The sequence below is a fragment of the Cricetulus griseus genome (assembly GCF_003668045.3).
Source record: "Cricetulus griseus strain 17A/GY chromosome 1 unlocalized genomic scaffold, alternate assembly CriGri-PICRH-1.0 chr1_1, whole genome shotgun sequence".
Taxonomy (NCBI): domain Eukaryota; kingdom Metazoa; phylum Chordata; class Mammalia; order Rodentia; family Cricetidae; genus Cricetulus; species Cricetulus griseus.
In genome coordinates this window covers 214566227-214580246 of record NW_023276807.1, presented here as the reverse complement: position 1 = coordinate 214580246, position 14020 = coordinate 214566227, and the positions used below count along the sequence as shown (strand labels likewise).

The following is a 14020-nucleotide window of genomic DNA, read 5'->3' as shown; positions in this document are numbered from 1 at the left end:
TCAAATAAAATAATTATATTTTGAAGATGAGAAACTTCTTCATGATAAGTCAAAAAATATACACAAACACTGTGAAATTAAAGCATATTCATATGTTTCCAAAACTATTGCAAATGTCAGTTATACAAGGCTCAGACTAAAAACTTGGGGTGTTATAGCCAATGGTAGATGGTGTTACTAGAATCTTCCACCAAACCATACAAAAACAACTAAGTAGCATTTTAACACAAATAGTTCTTTTGTACATCAATCTTTTCCTAAACTGGGCTTTAAAAGAATCAAATTAAATGTAATTCAAGGGCTGGAGAGATGGCTCAGTGGTTAAGAACACTCACTGGTCTTCCAGAAGTCCTGAGTTCAATTCCCAGCAACCTGAGTTAAAAAGAACTTGTATATCTCCCAGCTAATCACAGCAAAGCTAACTCTGGTTTCCTGGGTCCATCAGAATTAACAACTGGACATTCCTCTTCCTGTCCAACAATAGTTCTTTGTCTCCAGAGACAAGACTTCTCCCTGTGAAGTGTTACCAGAAGTGTTACCTGACAGAAAAGCATCTGACTCTCCCCCATGTGTCTAGTTAACATTTGAGGACAAAGAATAATGAATTTAACAAATGTCCAGTTTTTACCCAGTTCTCTAAGTGTACCTTAAGTCCCCATGCGGAAGCAGACACACATTTTGCATAACGAGTTGCAATGTGGCCCTGGCTCAGGTTTGACATGAAATCGCACATCTTCCTGCCTGATTCCCCCTGGCACAGATACAGGGCCTGGGATCAGCACCTGCCTCTGCTGCTGTGCGGGTTATGAGTCACTTCTTTTGGATGAAATCACTTTGTAAATCAATAAATGGTTTGATACAACACTAAGAAATGACTTTTCTCTCCAGCCTGCCATCTCCCTCCATTTAACACCAAGCTGCCCTGTACTGTATTCTCTGTCCAGAATGCTCTCCTCACTTCTTGAAAATGTTTCTCACTCCATCACTCTAAGACCCATATGTTGCCATATGTAGTGAGCTCACAAGTACCTTTCAGCCATGCCTGTCCTGTGCAGTTCCTAATTGCCTTCCCGGGCCGCAGTGTGATGTTGGGAACAGGCAAAAAGCACTTGTCCAAAGTACTGCCATTTTGACTTCAGATTCCATCTCACCTAAATTCCCAGACCCTCTGTAAGCAACAACAGTGACCCAAAACATAAAGCCTGTTCCTAAAAGCAAAACCTGTTCCTACAACAAAAAGAACAAATGAACCTCATTGGTTGAACATTCTGGTTGGTTGACAATAATCAAACACACAGGAAAGCTCCTGATTGGTGGAAAATGTAACTGTGCCTTGTCACAGATGATTGTGGAGATTGTGCTTATAAACCCAGCTTGACAACTTGATTCCTCTAAAATCAGGAACAAGACAAGGCTTCCCACTCTCTCTATATCTCTTCAATACTGTACTTGGAAGTTCTACCTACAGCAATAAGACAACAAAAGGAGATCAAGGGGATACAAATTGGAAAGGAAGAATTCAAACTTTGACTATTTGCAGGTGATATGATAGTTTACATAAGTGACCTGAAAACTCTATCAGGGAACTCCTACAGCTGATAAGCACCTTCAGCAAAGTGGCACGATATAAGATTAACTAAAAAAAAAAAATCAGTAGCCCTACTATATATAGACGATAAATGGGCTGAGAAAGAAATCAGAGAAACATCACCCTTTACAATAGCCACAAACAACATAAAATATCTTGGGATAACTCTAACCAAACAATGAAAAGATCTGTATGACAAGAACTTTGAGTCTTTAAAGAAAGAAATTAAAGAAGATACCAGAAAATGGAAAGATCTCCCATGCTATTAGATAGGTAGGACCAACATAGTAAACATGGCGATTTTACCAAAAGCAATCTACAAATTCAATGCAATCCCCATCAAAATCCCAGCACAATTCTTCACAGACCTTGAAACAACAATACTCAACTTTATATAGACTATTTCCAATACCACACAATGTAAATCTCAAATATTTGTCATGCCGTCTTGTTGAAGGAATAAAGACTAGAAAATAAATTGCCCGGGAAGGCAATTAGGAACTGCACAGGACAGGCATGGCTGAAAGGTACTTGTGAGCTCACTACATTTGGCAACATATGGGTCTTAGAGTGATGGAGTGAGAAACATTTTCAAGAAGTGAGGAGAGCATTCTGGACAGAAAATACAGTACAGGGCAGCTTGGTGTTAAATGGAGGGAGATGGCAGGCTGGAGAGAAAAGTCATTTCTTAGTGTTGTGTCTGTGCATGTTTCAAGAAGACTTATTTTTATTTTTTTAAATATTTTGACCCTTAGTAAACACATACAGATGGAACCACTGGAGACAGAGGGCTGTTTCTCTTCTAACTCAGCTGTCTCAATAGGATTGAGTCCACATCTCCATTCTCTACTGTACAGCTTAAAAATCCAGTGTTATTGTATTTTGAAGAATCAGGTGCTTTACAATAACAGTCTGCCCTGTGCTCTGACAAAACACCCCCAAAGAAAAGGTCACATGAAAGTATCAGCTGGACAAGAGGCAATCAGAACAAAAGTTCTTCCACCAGATGGACAGAGGTGAGAATGTCACCAGCCAGGCTAGGTTCAGGCCACTGATGGTTAGCAGCTTAGCCATGGGAGAAACAGTGACATAAACCAAGCTTTCAGGTGCACCTCATCTGAAATCCTGGCTACAGACATAAAGAAACAAAGCTAGAAAAACTAGATGACAGGTGATGTATATTTTTACCTGCCCAAACATAAAACAACAAAAAAAAATCATCTTTGGCTGGCTTATGTACAACGAACAGTCTATACTTGTGTTAATGCAGATATGTATGCTATCTTTAAAAGTGTATGTGTTTTCAGAGCAAGGGATCAGATACCAATGAAAATGGGGAGAGGAGAGGGTCCAGGTGATCCAGGCTCTCAGAGTGCCTATGTTGCAATTTCCTCAGAGTTCTACATCTTGAACAGCTTCAAGGATGCTGGCTGAGATGGTCAGCTTCACAGAGTATTCTGGCCAGGACTACAGATAAGCCTTGTGCTTTCCCATTGCACAGAGGCTCCACAACAAATGATGTGGCTAGCTCTCCCAGGACTTGACCATTTCCTAGTAGTCTAAAGAATACAATGTCCACATTCCCAAGAGGTGGGTGGGTAGTTTTAGGTAATTCAGTGGATTATGGATGTTTGTCATCGTTTAAAGGGGTTATTTGTCAAAAGTTGTTATTTGTCATGATCAGGGAGGAAACTAAGCAAAGGATATTAGATTCTGGATTCTGAAAAGATAAGGGGGAATATAGAAATGATAGGATAAAAGACTAGATTATTGTATCTTTCAAACTAAAAAATCTCCTAGTCCCAAATATTGGTATGGATTTTTGTATACCAATACAAATTTAAGGTCATTTTGTTATATTATATGTTTCTATTTCTTGTTTAAGATATTTTACCTATGCAGTTCATTTAAAAACGTAATGTAGTCCTTTAAAGCTATTTAGGATAATAAAAAAATATAGGTTAATGGTTATGTATAACAACTAAATTTATAGTCATGTTAGACATGTTTTCAAGGTCATACAGAGACATATTTTAGAGAAATAGGTAATCTTCAAACACTTCAAAGACCTGCAGAATATGGCACTTAAAAAATTTTTAGAAACTGAAATCTTTTCATGACAATGAAAGATGTCTGCTCCTGGCAGCATCAATTTACTTCATAAAAGGATGATGGGCACCAAAGAACCTCCATATTAAGCTTTCTTTGTAGCAAAAGGAAGCCATTGTCTTGACTGCTGACAGCATGCTGTTCAAACTGGACAAGTAGGACACAAAGGAGTAAGACCGCTGAACTTTGCCAAGACAAGGAAGGGCAGTTCTTCAAAATTCCTGCTTCACAGAAAAGTCTGTTGGCTATTTTAGGCCTGCAGGCTGAAGGTGGATGCTCCAACATTACAGAGGAAACTTGGGTGACTGTCCAGGCAGCCAGCTGTTTCTGTCATTTCTTAAAGTTTTGGAAGTTGCTCGTTCCACACTTCCTGTTTACTCATATAATATCATATCCTTCTCAGATCTCTGATGGGGTTGAAGACTAGACAGTTACAGTTGCAGTTTTCTTGTTACCAAGGAAAAGTGCACATTAGTTGGGAAAGCCAAACTGAGGAATGATAAATTGAGAATGAATGATGGGCTGAGTCAGAGGAGTCACTGACAGACACAGAGGGAGCAAGAGATGAACGTGTCGATAAAGGTATTGCCATGTGGTAGAGCATAAAAAAGAAATACCGGTTAACTTAAAATGTAAAAACTAGTTAGTGATAAGCATGAGCTATTGACCAATCTGCAATTAATATAAGCCTCTGTGTGGTAATTTGGGAACTGCTGGGCAGATGAGAAACCCCCTTTTAAATCTATAATCAAATACTACATAGTGGTAAAAAGCACTTAACTTTGGCGACACCATCAATACTGAAGATCCCCATTAGAGTTCTTTCTAAATGATGTATTCCCTTAATGCTCTTCCTCCCTCGCCCACTCCGGTTCCACGTTCCTCCCTCTCTGCCCAAGTCCTCCACCCTGGTCCCCACAGCGGGGCTGTACCACCTACGGTCTCGGGCCAGGCAAACTTCAAGCGCCCATCTTTCTGCAAAAAAATACCTCGAAATACAGGCAGATAGACAAGGCTGCAGGAGACCGACAACTCAAGACTACCACCTCCGCCTCTGTGCGTCGGGCTCTGACGTCACGTCAGGCGCCGGAAGCGACGGGCATGCTGAGATGTCATCTTGCTGCGCAAAACTAGCGGTTGTTGACAGGCCGCGGAGGCGGCTGTAGGGGAGCTGTGCTGTTTTCTATCATGTCTGACTGGACGAGCTGTCCTGGGCCGAGGCCTCTGGGCTGGGGATGAAAGAAGCGGATCAGATGCAGAGTGTGGAGGGCTCGGGGGCCGGGCGGTCAGTCGGCACGCAGACCGGCAGCATGACGGGTGAGTGCGGGCCCGGCTCCCGTCCGCCTCCTCTCCCGCCGTGCCCCTTGCCCCTTGCCCTTGCCCGGCGTCCTGCCTGCCCCTTGTCTCCCTCCTGCTCCTCGTCCTGCCTACACTGTCCCCGCCCTGCTTGCCTGGCGCCTCCATCCGTCTCGGCATGCTACCTTTACTGTGTCTCCCTCCCGCCGGGCTAGCGCAGTGTCTCCCTCCTTCCCGGCTCCCTGCCTGCCGCGGGTCTCCCGCCAGCGCCCTGTCTCTCAGGGACTCCCGCCAGACCGGCTCCTCCCTGGGCTCCTTGCCAAACGCTTGTGGCTGTGCTGCCCAGGCTTCACAGGTCGCGCGCACGCGCCGTGCCCTGCACTCCTGGTTGCAGGACTTAGACTCAGTATCCCGGGGCTGAAGAGCCTGAAATTGCGCCTATGCTTTGATTTCCAAATTCGCCGCTTGTGATGCTTTCCTCACGTTTCAACTTAATGGTTGAAAATCAGGCGTGCTCTAACCATTTCCTTTTTAGCAATGCCTTGCTCCAAACCAAACAAAATAACAAAAACCTTGCTCTACGGCTACGTCAGAGGCGAGGACTTGCCCCATTTTATTTATTTTTATTCATTTGCGGAGCTTCTGTGTCGGTTGTATTATTTCACCTATGGGGTGGCCTGGAGGAAAAAAGGAGGTAACTGAAAATGAGGTTGTGGCCACTCTTGCTATGAAGCTATGATTCCCCTACCTGCCAATCCATTTGCATCTCACAAGCAGGTTTGAGCTTAGCTCCCTTGCCATCCTAGTGAAATTCTGAAGTGCTTGCCCTCTCTTTTGTAGGTCAAATACCAAGGCTTTCTAAAGTCAACCTTTTCACTCTGCTCAGTCTCTGGATGGAGCTCTTCCCAGGAGTAGAAGCCCAAGGGCAAAAGTCTCAGGTATAACTTGTCTCTGTAGATAGTTTTTAGCCTTGGAAAAGCAGAGTCTAAGTTTGATTTCATTGCCCACCTGTAGTCCTCACACTCAAATTCAATAGGCCTTCAGACTTGAGAAATAGCTTCACGGCATTCCTTGTAAGTCACAGCATAATAGCTCATCTTTCCAGTCTGAAAAGTTATTCATAGTGTATGCCTTGATTATCGGGTATTAAAATATACATTGGAAGCTGGGCGTTGGAGGTGCACGCCTTTAATCCCAGCACTTGCGAGGCAGACCCAGGTGGATCTCTGTGAGTTAGAGGCCAGCCTGGTGTCCAGAGCGAGGGCCAGGATAGGCTCCAAAGCTACACAGAGAAACCATGTCTCGAAAAACCAAAAAAAAAAAAAAAACAACCCAAAAGTTTGTTAGTAATTAGATACTACAATTGAAAATCCTTTTAACTTTATTAGCCACATTTGATCTCATTATAATTGTTTACACGAACATAAATTGAGTTCTTTATTGATGTACAAGTTGTTTTTTTAATATTATGAAACTTCCTCATTCTGATAGAGAAAGCTGAGATAAGGCTATTAGCATTCTGATTAAAATGCCTCCAAGTATGTTTCAGGGTTGTAAAACTTCATTACAAACAAGGGTTGATCCAACTTTCTGTCTTTTTAAACAAAGGAAGTTCTGCTGTATGTCTTCTGGCCTCCTCCTCACACTAAGGTGGTTTGCTTTTCTGGCAAACCTTTCCTTCATCTGACAGATACCATGGAAGTTTTGTTTGTTTAAAAGAAATATGTTGGTTTACTATTAAATATTTTATTTGAAATCTTGTTTAGGAATCTGACTCAATTCTGTACCAGTTTAAGGCTTTTAAATTAAGATCTTAACTAGATATAGAAATAATTACAGGGGGCATCAAACTAAATCCTTGTTTTCTACAATCCAGCCAACTTGGAAAGAGGCTTGCCCTAGGGAAGTTTACTACTTACACAGCCTGACCTTTCCTTGCTCCTGTTCACTGTGTTAGTGTCTTCCCCGCTGTGCTTCATGCCCAATTTTCCCCACAGCTGTCAAGCCACAGTGTCTCGTAGGCTTCCCTTTCATTCCTTAGCTAAAAGCCTTGGGACCCGCAGGCACTGGACTGAGGCACCTTCAAGGTTCCTCTAGCAGTGCATGCTAGCTTGAGAATTGGGTTATCATTTTTAATATTGTCTGTGTGGGAAATGTATTTTAAATACCAGAAAAGCAAATTTACAAAATGCATAGATTATCATTATCACCTCTTTGTGTGCATCTACTGTCAGGAAAGCAGGTGTGCATATTAGTTTCATCAGTTTGAGTGTTATGGCTGCTGCAAAGAAGCAAATCCAGTGATAGGGAGGGAAGGAGCAAATGAAGGATCACATGGTACTCCATTTTCAGTAGAGCCCTTATTATTGAAACTGAAGATAAGCTAATAAGCCAGCAGCATTAAAAAAAAAAATCATACTGCATGTGCTTTCAGGAGGTTTCATTTTTGGTTTTTCAAGGCAGGGTTTCTCTGTATTACTTTGGAGCCTGTCCTGGAACTAGCTCTTGTAGACCAGGCTGGCCACAAACTCACAGAGATCCGCCTGCCTCTGCCTCCGAGTGTGCTGGGATTAAAGGTTGCACCACCAACACCTGGCCAGGAGGGTTCTCTTTGTACTAATTGATATACTTAAATAACTTCAGTTTCTCTAGTCTCCTTTCTTAAATAATCTCAACCACATGCCTAGGGTAGCACAGCAGGCTGGGCTCTTGAATATCAGTCACTAATCATTAAAATACCCTAAAGGCATGCCCATGGGCCTATCTGATAGAGGGAGCTCTTAACTGCTGTCTACTTGTGTCAGGTGGACAAAAACTAATCACACAGAGTATGTCTGTATGTACAATTTGACATGTAGCTGTATAAAGTATTTTTATGAGTTATCAAATTAGTATGTGTTCATTATTTGTAAAATTAACAGAAGAAAAAAAATCACTACTTTACCACCTAGAGACTGTTGACATTTTTCTATTGTTTTATACTTTTTCCTTTTTCTTTTGCTCATTTGAGACATTTTATTCTGGATCTTTTCTCACCAGATGTAGGGAATACATATGCTGTGACATTATGTGCATGGGAACAGCAACTTGGTCTAGTGGTTTAAGAGCAGCCAGTGGTTCATAGCTAGCTTGCCTGGGTTCCAATTGCAGTTCAAGTTCTTGCTAGTTTGTATCACTTTGAGTAAGGAATTTTATGTTTTTGTGTGAGCTTCCTTCTTAGTACAATGAAAAATCACTAGTACATACAACATGCTTGAGGTTCTGGCAATTGAACCCACTGCCTTGTACATGCAAAGCAAGTGCTCCAAATCCTGAGCATACTCCTAACCCATGTGGAATGTTCATGAGCAATAAATGAATTGAACTTAAAACTGTCTTTGTGCCTCAAACTGTTATACACTGTTTTTTTAATTAAGATTTTAATAAATTGTACAACAGTCAGTTGTGTTGATGGACATTTACATTGTCACTTTTGCCAAATTTAATATTTAATAGGTTTAATATAATTGCAAATATGGCTGGTATCTGAGTTCTTCTATGCTATCAAATACTTACATTGTTCAGCTATAAAAACAGAATTTTAAAGTGTCCAACCAATGGTTGAAAAAGAAATTGTCTATTGAGACTTATAAGAAGGCTGGGGGCAGTTAATATAAGTTTTGAAATAGAAGTTAGGGACTGTGAATATGGCTAACATTTCAAAAGATTTTCTTTCTTACTGGTTCATGCTTTTCTTGTAGTTTAAATTATGTGGCCCTACTTGCTAGCTTAGGTATAGTCTGAGTCTGTATCCGAGCAAAGCGAGATGTCAGCACAGAGCTTCCTGGGTTGGAGGTGGGGGATGATCTAGAAGAAACCAGCCCATAAATGCTGAAATGTATTTATCATATTGGTTATACATTATACATATAATTCATCATATTAATCTTTTCCCCTCTTAATCTGATTTTAATTAGAAAAATGAAGAGGAAAACCGTGGCCCCTTAGGAGATAATGAAGAATTGGCCAGAGTATCTGACAAAAAACAGGTGAATTGTGATTTTAAAAAAGATGTACAAGCTCATAATAACAAAGCAAAGGAATGGGCAAAGTCCTGTACAAGAAAGACCTCCCTGCTTAGGAGAGTTTCTCAGATTCTATATGTCTTTCCTATTTGAAAAGCTCATGTAGGTTTTTCTGTAATGTTCTCCTACCTGTTTTTAATTTTTAAGTGTAATTTCTAATCTGGATTCACACAGATGTGTTGAGTAGTACTCCTGTAGGTTCCTCCACATGTATGTGTATATCTTGCTTATTATAGTGAGAATGCAAAGCCTAATTGGTCTTTATCTTGGTCATTTCCTAAAATTTGAGGGTTGAGGTAATAGCTTCCTCTGGGACATGATTCTGCCTGGTATTCCTTGTCAGTCTCACCTTTAGCTTCTGGAGATGGTTTTCATCATAAGCAGAGAATAAGCACATGTATTTTGAAAAAGAGTTATTGTTCTGATGTCTGTATAAGCTTCCTGATTAGTTCTGGAAGTGAGTCTCTTCACTGCTTAAAGTGATTTAGTAATAATTTGCCTCAGAATGCTTAGTTGTTTTCAGTGTAAGAGAAGCACAAAGAGAAAAAAATAGGGAATCAGCTTAGTAAATGTACTGCCTGAGTCATGTGCAAAAGGTGGTCCTGTTCTATTATTTTTTAGTGTAAGCCTCTAAAGTCATATAGAAACTCACCAAGATGTGCATGAAGTAAAAACAATCCAGAGCCCAGAAGAGCGGTTCCCAGAAAGTCAGTGTGCTGGGGCTGCAGTAACTAGAAGTCCAAGGCTGGAACACAACTTGGGCTTCCTGTTTGGGATGGAAACTTCTACCTCAAACTAGATATTTTGGCCTTAGCTAGAAGCAAAATTAGCAGGGTTTTGTTTTTGTTTTGGGGTGGGGGGAGCAATGTTTTGTTTTTCGAGACAGGGTTTCTCTGTGTAGCCTTGGCTGTCCTGGGACTTGCTCTGTTAACTAGACTGGCCTCAAACTCAGATCTGCCTGCCTCTGCCTCTGCCTCTGCTGGGGTTAAAGGCATGTGCCACCATGCCCAGCTATTTTTATTTTTATTTTGTTTTAAAAGGAGTCAAATGTGATAAGCTTACAGTTAAATAATCCTAGTGGCTGGAGGGAGAAACTAGTCAGCTGACTGGGCTTGTGGCCTTTATTATGTTAAAGTGAATTCATCTTTCACTAGAACAAAGTAATAGTCACACGTAATTGATTAATTCATAGAGCCTTAGTTTTGATAGTTTCTCATCTAAAGTCTACATGAAGCTCTCAGAAATTCTTTGTGGACTTAATTAGAAATCTATTTTTATGCAGACTGTGTTTATGTAAGAACTAAGCATAGCTTCATCTCATTAGAAAATCAAATGTTACCTATGAAGGGATAGTAAGTATTATAATTAATGATTTATTATTTTGTTTCTTAATTAGGTGAAGAAAACTGGTCTTGTGGTGGTGAAAAACATGAAAATCATTGGTCTTCACTGTTCTAGTGAAGACTTACACACCGGACAAATTGCTCTTATCAAACACGGGTCCAGGCTGAAAAACTGTGATCTTTATTTTTCAAGGAAACCGTGCTCTGCTTGTTTGAAAATGATTGTGAATGGTGAGTACAGATAAGGTGGTGCTGGGAATTGAGCTCATTTATTGGAGAGCAGACTTGAAGAAACACATTGATTGCCTCAATACACAGATAAAATGGGAATGGAAATGTGCATTGAAGACCATTTACACATTGTGAGAGGATAAGACTGAAAGCATGGATTCGGAGCTCAGCTTTGCCTGCTGATCTGCTGCTAAATGACCCTTGATAAATTACTGGCTGATTAGTTTACAAAGGAACCCCAGAATTTCAGTGCCTGACGACTGCATCTGCATTTCACCCCCACAGTTGTCAGGCACAGCAGATAGTTTTGTCGACATGGTTGGTTTGTAGGGTTAGGCATCTTGCTTCTCCCTACTTTTGTCATCATGGGGCCTCACTTGAATCCTCTGCATCCAGAAAGGTATGTCTGCTTCTTAAAGATCCCACCTGGGGGAGAGCAGTTGGGAAGTGTAGCTCAGTGGGGGAGTGCTTGCCTAGCATGGGTGGGGCCCTGATTTTTCCCAGCACCACAGAACAAAGCAAAAATTATGACCTGGAAGCCATATACATTCTTTCTGTTCATTTCATTGTAGGAGCTGTAGGCTCTGGTTGGGCAGCTGTCTCTCTATCCTAGTTTCTTTTTTGTTGCTCTGATAAACACCGTGAGCAAAACCAAACTTGGGAAGGAAAGGGTTTATTTGACTTTCAAGTCCAGATCAAAGTTGATCATTAAGGGAAGTCAGGCAGGAACTCAGTTCAGGAACTGCTTACTGGCTTGCTCTGCCTGCTTTCCTGTACAACTCAGGCCCAGGGATGGCACCACCCACAGTCGACTGGGCCTTTACACACCAATCATTAATAAAGAATGCCCACAGACATGCCCCCGGGACAATCAGATGGAGGCAGTTGCCCATTTTCTCGAGGTTCCCTTTTCCCAAATATGTCTAAGTTTGTATAGAATTGACAAAAACTAGCCAGCACACACCAAAGGTTACTATAAACCTTGGAAGGGTCACACAAAATTTTAATGTGTAGACACCTAACTGCTTCTTGATTCTATTCAATAAGTAGGCAAATATGCAGATGATTGTTATAATTTTAAAGAATGTATCTATTATATGGGTACCTGGTAGCTCTAGAAGAAAGAAGACAACAAATATGACTTCCAACCCTTTCCCTCAGGGGTTACTTGGTATCAAATAAGTGACACAGGCTGTAAGTGATGCATGAGCTCAGAATCCTGGATGCTGTGTTGTGAAGGCTGTGGCACAAGCTGTGTCTTCATGGCTGTATTAGTTACTATTGCATTTCTATGATAAAGTACCATGACCAAAAGCAACTTATGGACAAGTTTATTTGTGCTGAGGTTCCAGAGCTTAGAGTCCATTAATGGAGGGGGAGGCATGGCAGCAGGCAGTCATGGCAGCAGGAAGCTGAGAGAGAATAGGAAGTGCAGTAAGTCTACAAACTGCCCAAACCTACCCCAGTGAGTTAGTTCCTCCACACACTGTACCCCCTGAAGGTTCTATAGCCTCCCAAGATGGTGCCACCAACCAGGTCCAGGGTTCAAATATGCAAGCCCAGAGAAGACATTTCTCATTAGAACCACCACAGTGGGTTGGATGTAGAACCAGTGTCCTCATGTTGCTAGCCAAGGCAGCAACATGTATAGTAATGGAGGCATGAAGCAAGGTTCACCATTTGAATTGGAAAGGTATTCTTGTGGTGATCTGTCAGGGCTTCTGTGAAGAGCTTCAGAAGACTGATAGCCTTTTGGTTTTCCGTTGTGGAACAGAACACATAAGAAATAGGAAAAGCTATCTGTTTCATTAGCCCTTGGCCAAGTACACCTCATCTTAGTGTTCTCCATGAATCAGAGCTGAAGTAATTGTTACAAATATATAAAAATATAAAGTAATTGTTACAAATCACAGTATGAGTGTTGTCTTAAGGACCACCTAAGTGACTGAGTTCAGCATGAACTAACCTGCCTTCTGCATGTGTCTTAGGTTTTCTACTTCTGTTCAGTGATTGTACTTCCTGTTCTTGTGGGGAACCCAAGTTCGGTTCCCAACACCCAGGTCAGGTGGCACACAATTGCCTGTAACTATAGCACCAGGGAAACCACCATCCCCTTCTGACCTCTGTGGGCACCAGAACTCATACAGACACACAAAATAAAATTTTATTGCACATGCACATGAATAAGTAAAACAAAAACTTTTTAAAACTTGTTGAGCTGAAATCACACAAGATACAGCAGAAAATTTTCTTTTGTAAACTGTTCATGATTAACAGACATTTGATGCTTGCATAGCAATTTTATCCACCTTACTTTTTCATGTTTTTAGCTAGTTATGCTTCTTTTAAAAATTGCCAATTCATATCTTTTGTTTCTCTTAAGGTCTTATTTTTCTTGTCAGTATATACTTTTATTTAATGAGCTAATTATGTTTCTGTAACTCTCTTCTGTCATTGAGTGGAAATGTTCTTCAAGTTTGTTGTTCTCTCTTTGGCTTTTAGACTTTTGAAAGATGGGAGATGCCCTTCTTATCACTCTGTCTTCATTTACAAATATTTTTCTGTTAATTATTTGTGGTCCTTCCTGCTGCATGCAAAGCAGATGTTTGCTGCTTCCAAGCCAAGCCATAGTAATAACTCTTAATTCTCTGAATTTCTTTAAGTTATTTATACTTTTGTGCTGTTAAAGAGACAGCAATAGTTAATGAGATGTCTCAGTGGGTAAACATGCTTACTGTCAATCTGATGACTTCAGTTCAATCCCTACAACCTGCGTGGTGGAAGGAGAGACTCCTGCAAGTTGCCATTTGACCTCCACACTCCTGCTGTAGCATGTGTCCTTCCCTCTCCCCAGTTAGGACATTGTTAAGATAAAACATTCTGAGTGATGCCACATACCTTATGTCTGTAATAACAACCACATGTTCGCAATCTCCCTGGAAACAGTATAAGTAAGATTTAATGTTCAAGTCATTAAATGTGAAATCTTCCATTCTTAAAAAAAAAATTCTTTGTGAGTAACAAGAACAGAATGTATAAAAGATACCATCATGAAACTCATTGCATGGTATGCTAATTTAAAACTAATTAACCAAACCAAGGTTAAAGAAAATGAAAGCAACACTTTTTAAAATAGAAACTTCTTGATGGACATCTATTGTGGGAATTACCAATACGGAGTCAGGTAAAAATATAAGGGTATTTATTAGGGATCAGCCTTACTTACAGAGCGACCCAGCCAGCCAACAGGGCAGTAGTAAGTACAGCAAGCCGAAGAGGAAACAGAAGAAGGGACCTTCCACGTGCGTGCCCCTCACTCTTAAACCTTCCCTACATCACCCTGACCACGCCCTCGCAGGCATGGTCAGGCACACCTGTAGCCAGCCCCT

General features: G+C 41.0%; 1 protein-coding gene across 3 annotated transcripts in view; it reads left to right on the top strand.

The window, feature by feature from the left end:
- Positions 1 to 4875: 4875 nt before the first annotated feature.
- The window catches only part of Cdadc1 (cytidine and dCMP deaminase domain containing 1), a 28125-nt gene continuing 18980 nt past the window's right edge, over positions 4876 to 14020 (top strand). For 2 of the 3 annotated variants that reach the window (XM_027390421.2, XM_027390422.2), the window contains exons 1-4: positions 4878 to 5014; positions 5834 to 5931; positions 8950 to 9021; positions 10454 to 10631. In XM_027390421.2, coding sequence (XP_027246222.1) covers positions 4933 to 5014; positions 5834 to 5931; positions 8950 to 9021; positions 10454 to 10631 — 430 coding nt within the window. In that variant the 5' untranslated portion in view covers positions 4878 to 4932. Of the gene's footprint in view, positions 5015 to 5833; positions 5932 to 8949; positions 9022 to 10453; positions 10632 to 14020 lie in introns of all 3 variants that reach the window. The other variant, XM_027390423.2, reaches the window with a different exon arrangement.